This window comes from Clarias gariepinus, chromosome 8, assembly GCF_024256425.1.
Source record: "Clarias gariepinus isolate MV-2021 ecotype Netherlands chromosome 8, CGAR_prim_01v2, whole genome shotgun sequence".
Taxonomy (NCBI): Eukaryota; Metazoa; Chordata; class Actinopteri; order Siluriformes; family Clariidae; genus Clarias; species Clarias gariepinus.
This window is the reverse complement of record NC_071107.1, coordinates 10,941,848-10,954,181: the sequence shown is the minus strand read 5'-3', so window position 1 is coordinate 10,954,181 and position 12,334 is coordinate 10,941,848. Positions and strand designations below refer to the sequence as shown.

At 38.1% G+C, this 12,334-nt stretch overlaps 1 protein-coding gene across 2 annotated transcripts in view; it reads left to right on the top strand.

Moving 5' to 3' along the window:
* The first annotated feature begins 5,711 nt into the window (after positions 1 to 5,711).
* zswim8 (zinc finger, SWIM-type containing 8) overlaps positions 5,712 to 12,334 on the top strand; it is a 42,263-nt gene continuing 35,640 nt past the window's right edge. The window contains exons 1-2 of one of the 2 annotated variants that reach the window (XM_053501660.1): positions 5,712 to 6,868; positions 7,159 to 7,591. In XM_053501660.1, coding sequence (XP_053357635.1) covers positions 7,414 to 7,591 — 178 coding nt within the window. In that variant the 5' untranslated portion in view covers positions 5,712 to 6,868; positions 7,159 to 7,413. Of the gene's footprint in view, positions 7,592 to 12,334 lie in introns of both variants that reach the window. The other variant, XM_053501662.1, reaches the window with a different exon arrangement.

The following is a 12,334-nucleotide window of genomic DNA, read 5'->3' as shown; positions in this document are numbered from 1 at the left end:
GCAGTAAGGTGTACTTAGTACCATGTAGGGTACTTTCCTACATGTTTTTTTTTGTACATTGTAAAACATTGTATGTCGTAATCAGAGTTTGTATTTGCCTAATACTGAGACCTAGTATGATCAGATTATTTTGTATTATATTTTTACACACACACACACACACACACACAAACCGACAACATAGGATTAAAAGAGGGTGTAACTTTTGAACATGACTGTAATTGTGTCTCTGATTGTGGAATCCAGGTGAATGAAGTCAATGAACAAAAAGTATATGTGCAATTTTAAAAAGTATATACAATGTTGCTTAATGGTGCAGAATCATATCAGATCAATTTGTAAATGTTTACTTAGTATGTTTAATATATAACATGTAGCAAGACGTTTCTTAAAACAAGTTCAAGTAACAAAAAGAACAGAAATGAACAATTTAGAATTTTGCTAGGAAGAAAAATGCAACCAGAAACGTAATCTTCATTAGCTGTTTTCTAACAGAAACTTTAATTAGAATTATACAACAGTTAGTTCAGATCGATTAATCTGATTGGACGAGAGGCATTCCACAAGATTTAATGATAGAAAATAAAAGAACTGGGACATTTAACAATATGTATCACTCTACATCCCAGTTGTTCTCGTAATCATTAATTACTAAAAATGTCAGTCACCAGCATGGGTGAAAGTAGGTTGGTACGGTCCGCAGTACTGAAAAGAGGGGAGAGCTCGAGCAAAACCCACATTCAAAACCAGTCTTGATTATGGCTAAAGTGAGCTGCAAAGCTAACTAGCTTCTAACACAAGGCTGAAACCAAAAATACCTCTCTATTCTCTGAACAAGGGAAGCAAATGTGTGCGAAACAAGGGATTGTACACTGTAGTGTGCTAGTTTTTCATTAAAAAAATCATAATCTGTTGAAAGAAAATGGTGTTTGTTAAATGGTTGTATAAAGCAGTATCACACACATGATCGTGCTGTTTTGCTGGATATCATCATGGCTGTGATATCTTTGTTACTCTGGCTGCCCCCTCGTGCCTAAGCGGCATCAAAGTGCTGATAATCAGTACAACAGCACGACGTAGAATGTGATACTTTTTAAACATCTGCTTTATTATATACTAACTTAATTTCTTTTGTTAAAAATGCTAATTATTTTTGACTTATGTCCGATCTCTTGAAGTTTCACATAATTTTATTGTATAGATTTTCATGTGGTATGCAGAAAAGGCTAAATGTTACATGGCATTATACTGTAAATGCACAGAGAAACAAGATAACATTTATGCATTAAGATTAAAGCATGCATTAGATCAGGGCTGTTCAAATCCAGGCCTGGAAGGCTAGTGTCCGGCACAATTTGGGGATTTTTCTGCTCCAACTCGACTGATTCAATTAATCTAAGAATTCTTCAGGTTCAGTGGGGTGTTTAAGTTGGTGTTGGTGAGTTAAAAACTGTGCTGAACAGTGTCTCTCCAGGATTGGATTTGAACAGCCCCGCATTAGATAAATAACCAAGCCTGTTTATTGTTGCTTTTTACTTATGCCTACACATCTACACATTTTCTAATGGAGAATTTAGGTCACTAAACCAACATACAATGTATAACACTGTATTTGAACTTTTTACTAATAATAACCTCTGATTAAATCAAGATGTTGCATAGCTAGATAGAGAGCAGTAAACTGTACAATACCATATGTGTGTGGACATGTGCTCAATACAAACTCATTTGCCAAGTCTAATGGCTTTTGAAAGCCTACATCTTTTTTATATTAGACCAAAATACAGCTTATTTAGGGAGAGATTGTCAATCCACGTGTCATTAGGCATATCCCACAAAAAATACTCCCTACCTTAGAGATATATCTGGCATTCCAGCTGCAGTTTCTTACTGGGTCGGGTCGCCAGCTTGACCTCCAATTGTACTGTATACCGCTTATATAAAAGAAACAAAATGAATTATTTATTTGATTTAAGAACTTCATGCTGGAGCTGAAATACATGAATGGAAATAAAATATTAAAATATTGTTTTCTGCTCAGTAATTTCTGAGCCCTTCATACTATTGCACTGTAATTGTGCTACAATCTGTACTGTATTATCAGTCTTTGTTGCAATGCAAACTGTTTCTGCTGCCAAATTATGATTTTGAAGTGTTATTTATTATACTGTATAACCCACTGTCACGCACCATAATGTTACATAAACAGCAGACATATAAAGCATATTATCTGTGGAACTGTTACTTGTTTGGTGTATTATGTTAAAAATACACTGTGGTGTGGTTATTATTATTATTATTATTTTTAAAGGCTAATCAATAGTGACAAACCAAGTATTATTTCAGCTGAGCAAATAAAAAAAAATTCATCACGTATTTGTGGCCAATCTGTACCATATTCTATCACTGTACAGAGAAAAAACTATTAGACATGTCCTAGGGAATTGTGTTATATGAAATATGGGTACACGTGGGTTTGGTTATATTGTGATTAAGGTACTTTGACTGTTGATAATATGTGGAGTTTTTAATGTGCTCTTTAAAGTTACTGCAACTAAAAAATATCTATTAGGACACCCTACCATGCAGGTAGATCCACTCATTTTTTTTGTGTGAGTAAGACAAGCCTTTTTGCATGGGGAATGGCAATAGAGCTGGTATCTACATTGCGCATGCTTAGTGTGGCAACTGTTTCAAGGAAAAAAAAAATCACCATTCACAGATTTATTTATTTATTAATTTGTATATTTACTTATTTATTTATTTCATCAATACATTTTTCTATACCGCTTTATCCTGTACTGTCAGAGGGGAGCCTATCCCAGGAGACAGGTGGGGTACAGGGTGCCAATCCATCACAGGGCACACATACGATTTGGGAATGACAGGTAAACTAATTGCATGTCTTTGGACAGAGGAAATTGGAATACATGAAGGGAACCCAGCAAAACTTTTTGCATGTTTTGTTAACACAGACCTAAGGCAGGGAACCCGCGATTCTTGAGGAGCAAGGCAGCAATGTTACTACACCACTGTGCCGCGCTTATTTATTATTATTTATCTGCAATTTCATTAGGATTTTAAGACAGAAGTATTGCAACATGTATTTTTGTTCATTAAATTGTTTAAGCATAGTGTAGTATTTACCACATATTAAACATAAACAAGGACGCATTCACACATTTAAAAAAAGGGTACTTCTTTTACATTAAAAACATTCTAAATTACAGATATAAAAATGAATGAATTTAAAAAGTATTCACTGCATGTATGTTTCAAAACTATTTTTTCTAGGATTTTTTAAACAGTAATAGTTTTAGTTTGTTTTTGTTTTGCATTTTTAAAAATAACGATGATGTAAGTTAAGTCATTTGCTAAGAGTTTGAGCTAACTCATCATGTTGGCTAAAAATTTTCCAGCTTAAAAATTCTGACTCATGGTCAGTCTCATGATTCATGATATTTAGGTAAAATGCATTACCATTATGTTAAGGATCCTCACATAGTTACTAGGACTGTAGTTTTCATACTACACCTCTCAGCCCAATTTGGGGCTTTTGCATTATATTTTCTACATATTTGTTCCCACACCTCCCAATAGTTTGCTATTTTATATTGCCCTTAGATAGGAATAGGTGTGTGTGTGTGTGTGTGTGTGTGTGTGTGTGTGATATTTCCTCAGGAGCAAACATATAAATTGTAAACTGTCATGGACTTGAGTTCCCCCCAGGGTGTAGCCCTAATATATTCCCAAGGTTCTCGCTTCTGTTTCACCACAATTCTGAACATTACAGTTTAGGCTGCTTAAATAAACAAGGAACAATTACAGGTCTAGCTAATGGTTTATTGTCAATTAAATTTTGATAGCATGACAAATTACACTTCAATGTACTAGGTGGCGGTATAGTTCACATAACATTAGTAGTCTGAGATGCTCTAGTTCAGGTAGCTGATTTATAGGAGACAGAAATTTAATATGTTACATGATTAAAGCTGATGCACTGATACGTTAAGTTGACAAATAGTTATTTATGATTTTTATACTTAATAATAGACCAAAATAAAATGGTTGAATACTTTTGCAGCCAGCATACTTTTTGTTTTTTTTTAAAGAAAAAAAGTGCTGCAAAAATTGTTACTTAGAAGTAATACTAATATTGGTGTTAATATATGTCAAAGTATAATTAAAATATATTACTCACTCACTCATTCTCTATACCACAGGAGGCCTGGAACCTATCCCAGAAGACTAAAGGCACCATTTGGGATATCCCCAGGACCAGGTGTCAATCCATACAAGCACAGACACACACACACACACACTCTGCATGTGTTTGGACTGTGGGAGGAAACCAGCGTACCCAGAGGAAACCCACTAAGGACGTAGAGAACATGCAAACTCCAAACACGCAGGGCTGAAGCGTGAATAAAACCCTCGACTCTGGAGTTGTGAGACCACAGTGCTAAGCACTACACTATTATGCTGCCTTAAAATGGATTCAAATAATATTTATATTAAAATAATGATTACTATTAATAGCAAAGTTATTAATAGCAAAGCACTATGCATGTTGGTTTCTCATTATAAGCTAAATCCCCCTGAAAATCTGATCCTAGAATCTGATCCATTCATAACAGGACCAGGAGCTGCTTTAAAGACACTAAACCGAATAATATGAAGAGGCAAGGTTAGGGCTAAATTCTTTCTAGCCCAGACTGTAGATGTGTGCATGTCACACTATATCACTAAATATTGTGGACTCCCAACTCTAACGCTCATACATCCTTTTAAACCATGCATTATTTGCTGTTATAATAAGCTCCACTTTTCTGGAAAGGCTTTCTACTAGATTTTTGAGTGTGTCTGTAGGGATTTGTGCTCGTTCAGTCACATTAGTAAGATTACGCATTGATGTTTAGAGAGAAGGCTTGGGGTGCAGTCTGTGTTTCATTTTATTCCAAAGGTCTTAAGAGGGGTTGAGGTCAGGGATTTGTCGACGCAGTTCGTGTTCTTCCACTTGAGCGAGAGCAAACCATGTTTCCATGGAGCTCACTTTGTGTATTGTCATGCTGGAACAGGTTTGGGCTATTCAGTTCCAGTGAAGGGAAATACAAGGAGTATACAAGAACATTCTATACAATCGTGTGCTTCATGTGGGGGCAGAACCACATAAGGTTATGATGGTCACAAACTTTTGGCCATATAGCGTGTCAGTGACAATGTCACACAATGCAACACCTCAACTAAAGCTGATCTGTTTTTAGGTTGACTTTTTCAGCCTGACACATATGTCAGTGCCTTTGAAGGGAAAGTAAAGGTGGATGTACTAAACAAATAAGAGCAAAAATGACAGAAAAGGAATAAGGACGTAAACTCTCAGCCCGAAAGCCTTCACTCACTATAATAATTTATCCTCTATACAAAGTCCAGGGGGACCTGGAGCCTATCCCGGGAGACTTAGGGTGCAAGGCAGGGTACAAATCCATCACAGGGCGCACACACAGAAAACACAAACACATAGACCTGAGCTGAGAAGTGAACCTGGACCCTGGAGGTGCAAGGCGACAGTGCTAATCACTAAGCCACCCTGATGGCGAAATGTTCATAGATATTGCTCCTAATAGACCTCATAGATCAGTGTGTTCTCTTAAGCATGGATGTGACTACACCTTTAACCGTGTTGTTGTAAACGGAGATCAGCTGATGGAGGAAACACACGCCCCGTGGTGAAGCTTCCACACCAGAGAGAGAGAGAACAAGAGAGTGAGAGAGACGGATGACGGGAGAAGGGAAACAGGGGAACTCGATTCAGATAGGTGGTTTTTCTGATTTGGATCAATCAGAAGTCGTGGTGGAAACAGAATTTGGGAATTCCGAGCCGAGGACTGAGAAACCGGTGGGAGATCGCGGTGTCCTGCCGGTGTAGAAAGAATTATGAGAGGTCTTTGGGAGTGCAGACAAAACATACAGCTATTGTAACTAGCTGTTTGTACCGGTGGACAAATGTCAAGCACGGCAGATTGGGTCGGCGTGGAGCTCCGGATTTGAGCGACAATCAGGAAAGAACTAAACAAACAAACGGGAGTACACTCTCTGGTGTGGATCAGGGATCAAGTGTTGTTTTGGCATGGCTTGTCAATATTAAAATCTAGCAGTGTTCGTTTATAAAATAATAATAATAAAAATAAAAAAAGATTTAAAATGACCAGCAATGTTAGTTTCGTCCTGTCCCTGGATGTCTTTGTAGCGAAATCGGATTAGCCTCAAAACTATTTGCTAGCAGCGAGCAGAAAACTAGCCAAGCTAGCTGCTAGGTGTTAGCTAAGTCGCTACTAGCTTAGCTGTTCGGTTTTTTGTTTGGTTGGTTTTTTTTTTGACTGAACTGTAAATTCACATACACGTATTTTTTTAAATTAAATTAAAATGAAGAAGTCGTTTTAGGTTGTCGTGGTCGCTTCGACGCTAGAACGCGTGTTGTTACATTAAGAGCGTGTTTAGTTTTTTTTTTACCGGTTCCTTGATGTTTAGCCTGTCTTTTAGCTAGCTAGGTTTGCTAGCCGGCATCAGAGAAGCTTTTGTGGAGCACATAGGCAGAGTGGCTCAGCTGGTCCAGGGGGGTAAGAAGAGGGGAAAGAAAGGGGGTCGTAGTGAAAGAGGGGAAGTTTCTTAGTTGTATGAAAGGTATGTTCGTGTCGGAGCTGTTTCTCTAACTGTTTATTTATTACAACAATAGCCACTCAGTGTCATAATGGGAGAATAAAGCAATATATGGAGATTTTTGTGTGTTTAGTTTTTTTCACTGGTGTGCCTTGCAAAAAACAACAATCAAGGTTCAACAGAAAGAAGTTTGGGATCAACTCACATACAGGTCGAGTGTAAATCTCTAGGTTCACAGAAATGTCATTGCTCCTTCAGGAAGGGTAGAAAGTGTTTTAACTTGTGCATCTTTGACTTACAGTTTAGTTCTTCGCCTTAGAGATCAATGTTTATTTATTCATGTCTATGTGGCTTTTGGATATTTACAAGAATCATTATTAGAAGTGGAAACACATTCCGAAAAACATGGACTAACTTTCCATGACGATGCCTAAAAGATCTGATCTGACTGGTTGAAGTAAATGGAGGTAGTTTTAATGTGTCTGTTGTCACCGTAAACAGGCCTCGAGGAAAAGAAAGAAGTGTGCTTCGCGTCGAGAGACTTTTTGCAAGTTGCTCCTTGCTGTGTTTTGATTCACTTTGGTCCCCCTCCCCCAAGCTACAAGTTGCCCCAGTGGAAGTGCTCTTCCTCGCCCATGCACTCAGCCCTGCACTCTGTGTGTCAGCTGTGTGAGCTGAGCTGTCCTGTCTGAGCTGCAACCGACTCAAAGGCTTCAGCTTTTTTTTTTTCCCCCACCCTCACCACCAGCCAATGTGATGGAACTGATGTTTGCAGAGTGGGAAGACGGAGAAAGGTTCTCCTTCGAGGATTCGGACCGCTTCGAGGAGGATTCCCTTTGCTCTTTTATCTCAGAGGCAGAAAGCCTGTGTCAGAACTGGAGAGGATGGAGGAAACAGTCGGCCGGTCCAAACTCACCTACTGTTAAGATTAAAGGTAACAGAGTTCACCCTGCTGTGTTATGAAACAGTCCATGTATGAGCAGACATTGTCGTTGAAATGCGATCCTTGTCACTCCCCTGTGCCCTTGCTATTACCTCTGACCTTAGAAGATATTTTCAGAATTGCCTGACAACCCCGTCACCTAATAAGTGATCCTTTTAAAGTTAACAGCCCCACAAACTTAGATATAGTTCATGGCTTCTCAAACTGGGAACCAGGGATTCCCAGGTATTTGTCAAGCATAGCCAAGGGGGGTTGAGTGTTTTTTAGTGTTGATCATGTTAAACCAGGTGGTTGAGAAGTTAAATGTGTTGTATTTAAGTTACTTCTGTTGAATGTATTAAACTGAACATATTTCTAACAAGTACTATCTCAGCAGCATTGAAAAATAAAAAAAACCCACTGTTAAATGTTCTGTTCATATTATCATGCTTTGAATCAGCATTTTAACACAGCTGGTTTGGTTTAAGTGGGTGGAGAGGAGTAAACCGCTCATGACATTAACTCAATTATCTTTGACATTTATTTTAATAGTTGGGCAGTACCTATAGCATGTTATCTGTGAATTTGTTTTAAGATGGTCTTGGTTACAAAAACTTTGATAACTCCAGATTACGAGATTAAAAGTAATGTGGCGATATTGCAGAGAGGTTTCTGTAGGATGCCTAAAAATGTCGCTCTTCTCTAATGTAATATTCACATGGCCTCTATGAAAAGATGACAAGAAATTAGAGCTTATCAAGATTACCAAGACAGAGTACAGAGTGTGTTCCTTCAGAGTTGTATAGCTCAACTAACCCCCCCCCCGTTTCACTAAAATTTTTAATTATGTTGATTTCATTGTTTTTATTGCAAGTAAAGTAGTTGTGTAGTGTATGAATGACTTGTTAGTTACCCAGATTCGCAAGGTTAGTTGCGTTATTACTGAAGGTTCCCGGTGTGAAAGAAACTCTGGCTTCTCAAAACCCTGACGTAGTAATGTTGTATGAGCAGAGGAACTAAACATAGCATCTTTATGGTTGCGAAAGCAAAACTCAGCATGCTCGAACTTTTGTAATTGAAGGTGTGAGAGTAATATTTATTAAGTCAGTCAGTCAGGGTCTTTTTTTTTCTTAGACACAGGCCGTATGGTGTTTGGATTGAAGGAGAAGTGGGGGTTGGGTGTAGTAGAGCAAAGGGAAGGCTGTAAAAAGAGCTTTGTCTTGTGCAGGTCACTGCCTCAGAGTGGGGTATTGTGGTTAAGCAATAAACCCCCTATTTAATAATTCTGTATAATGCTGCTGAGCTCGTACAGCTCACTCGCTTTGCTAGCAAATCCCGTTCTTTTTGGTTTAAGAATTAAAGTAGAGGTATTTTGCATGCTCAAAGCTTTTCTTGGTCCAGAAACTGAAGCAGTTTACTCACTTGGACATTATTTTGTTTGTGGGTGCTGACTGTCCTTGTTTTATTTATCAGTTTGGCTACAGGAGGTTGATGAGTAGGACCCTATCAGACGTTTGTATAAATAAGACAAAGCCACAGATGTTTACTAGCCTTCTGTTCGCTGACTTAGTCAGCTTATGACTGTCTATGAGTGGTCTGGCGTAACTGAGTCAACGTTCATTCACGAACGCTCACACTCTCTTTAGCTGTCTTTGTCATTGTTAAAAGTTTAATTTTACAACATTATGTTCCTTCTTTTTAGAAATAGAAATGAATTCTGCCCTTTTATCTCAGGAAAATTAAGGCATATTCTTGCATTGAACATTGTGTGACAGGCATGGGACATTGGCAAAGACATATGATCTTATTCCACGTATCACACACAAAAAAAAATGCTTTTTTGCCAGATTACTAACACAATAAATAAATGAATTTGACTGTGTGTGATTTCCAACCCTCAAACTTTGTTGTGAACTGGGTTTTGCTCTCGTACAGAAATTTTAAATTGGTCAAAAACTTTTGTTGTCTTGAGACATTAATGAAAGTCAAATATTTTCTTGTCTTGAGACATGACCTCACTGATGATGATTGCCTGGAATATTGTTAATTGACATTAGCAACATAAATCCCATTTCGTTTGTTTTACTCTCTAGTTAAACTGTCTACTTCGTTGATTTACATTAAAAGAGCTATGTTGACGTAGCAAGTAACTTCACCACCTTACAGCTCCAGGACTTCATTCCTCATCTCAGGTTTCTGTTTGGCTGATGTTTTGCATTTTTCTTCTCTGTCCTCTGGTTTATCCAGTTTCCTCTATGAGTTGGCTATCCTTTATTGCCTTTAGTGTGAATCGGTAAGAACAAGTGTAAATGTCTTCACAAGGTGAAAATCTAACATTTTGTCATTTTTCTAAAAAAAGTAGAATAATCAAGTAATCTTCAAAAACCTGTTCATATTTTATTTAATGGAGAAGAAAATGCAGACAAAGTGACACTCACCCCAAGGCCTTGACATAAACAGTTCTTAGTTCTGAACATTAAATGTTTTGGCACTGGAACAGAATCAGTTTTGGCTCCTAACAAAAGGGTTAAAAGGTCAATGAACATTTTCAGGATAAAAAAAAAAAACTGTTATTGAGAATCAGCATTATCGATAATGATTCTCAAAGAGTACATGACCAAAATCATATGAAACCATAACCTTTTGTCAGGGTTCTTTTGCATACATCACCAGAGTAGGCAGGCATTAACAAAGACCATCCTCTCAGCCTGGAGCCTGTGGGTCAGTGTGGGTCGTTTAGAGTGGAGTATTTAAGGGCAGTGGTTAGAGTTGCAGAAAAATGATACATGTATGCCTTGCATATTAATAAGTCACTGGATCCAGCATCTACACTGCGCTGCCAGGTTGCCCAGGCCTCATTTTGTACAGAAATGGGAATTCCTTTTCAATTGGGCAGTCTAAGTCTGTTTGCATTTAATTCTTTCTGAATAGTAAGCCTACGTAAATTTGGTCGCTCCAACATTCATAAAATCTGACAAATATGGAAATAATCTTTCATCCAAGTCGTGGAGCCCTGCCTTTACCCATGCCATGTGGGAATGCGTTCATCCATCTGTTTTGCCATATTGCAGATGCAGGGAGTAGCGCTACATTAGTAGCATTCCATATTGAGCAGCGCTTATTGCTGGCCGTGTGCTCCGTCTTTTTCTAACCACTGGTACACTTTTTAGACATAAAATCTTGTCACTGGCTCATTTCAGCATTACAACGTGTTTGAGTCTGATCAGCTTGTTGAATCTCAACGTTACTCGCACTTTAGAAATGGACATCCGATGAAAGGTTGCGTAGAAATTTGGTTCTTTATATGTGTTGTCCGAACACTAAACGTCTACTTGTCTATAAGACAAAATAATCAGCAGTTTTGCACTGTAAGGCTGTTTGTGGCTTCCTCAGTGCTGAATTTTCTTCTGTGCAACAGTGACTTAAGAAAATTGACTGCAGATGAGCAATACACCGCTTCAGTGTGGAGTTGTGTGATGCAGCATTGTCTTAGCAACTGTTATGTCGGCTCTAGCTCAAAAGTAAACCATGGTAATGGATGAAAATTTTTTTTGATTGTTTATTGTCATAACAGACCTCGTGACATTAATGCATGTTATCCTGATTTATGAAGCCAAGCAATTTGGCTCATTAAAGCTCTCCTTGATGAACCTTCAGTAGCACATGGTTTTAATCACAAGTGGAACGCTTTCCCACACCACCAGTACATCTTTTCTAAATTTTCCATTTGACCATTTATTCAATTTTTTGGCTAGTTATTAGTTAGTTAGACAATTATATAAATTGGTGGCTGACGTGGTTTGGACTGGTGTTCAGTGTGTAAGTGAAGTTTTGGAACAGTGGTAATGCGTCAAGACTCATAAATGCCTGTTGTTAAAATTATGTTTTGACAGGGAATCATGTGAAACGGCACTATTGCAAAGGCAAATTAATGATTTTTAAATTTGAAAACAAAGTCGTAGCGGCAAGCATTACAACAACAACAATGGCAAACTTAAACATGGCTTTGCGAGTCTACTTTGCCATCAAACCATTATTACTAGAAAGATCTGGTTCGAAATTGGGCACTGGCTTCGAAATTGCTCTGGAACTGCTTTAAATGGTTAACGGACAGGAAACTCTACCCAGCCCTTTGCCTGTGTGTGCTTATATACACTCATGATTGGCTAGTGTCATTATGATTGATAAAGGAGTCAGACTATGCCTACCTCCCCCTGAGAGCATAGGTAATGTTGTTCTCTTTGACTCTGGCTGTGGGCGACTGTGGCATCATCAGGATTTAAACTCCTGTTTTCAGGATGATCAGAGAAATGCTTTTTGATTTGGCATTTGAGATCTCATTCAAATTTTTTTTAACTCCTTCACTGTTTTACTGCTCATGAAGGATATTTAATCATCTGTGTTGTCCCAGGATTTATAGCTGCTTCAAGTTTATATTTAGCTCAAAGGGTCCTTTAGAGAGATATATGTATATTTAGTTGTGTTTTGTGTTTTTATTGTTATTTTAGTACTAAACCGCATCAGGATTGTCTATGTCGGGACTTTTTTGCAGCTGTCCTTGCCACGCTCGCTTTATAAACCTTCATGTGCAGTGCATCTATTCTCTAAGGGAGAATAGATGGCCTGATGATTTGCGCCTCACTTCTAACTACTCTCCACCTTTCATTTGTCTGAACTGCAGCCATCATCTGTGTCTGCATTGTTTTGACTGCTTGCCTAATTCCAAATATGTTCAGCCGTGATGCATGTGCTTAA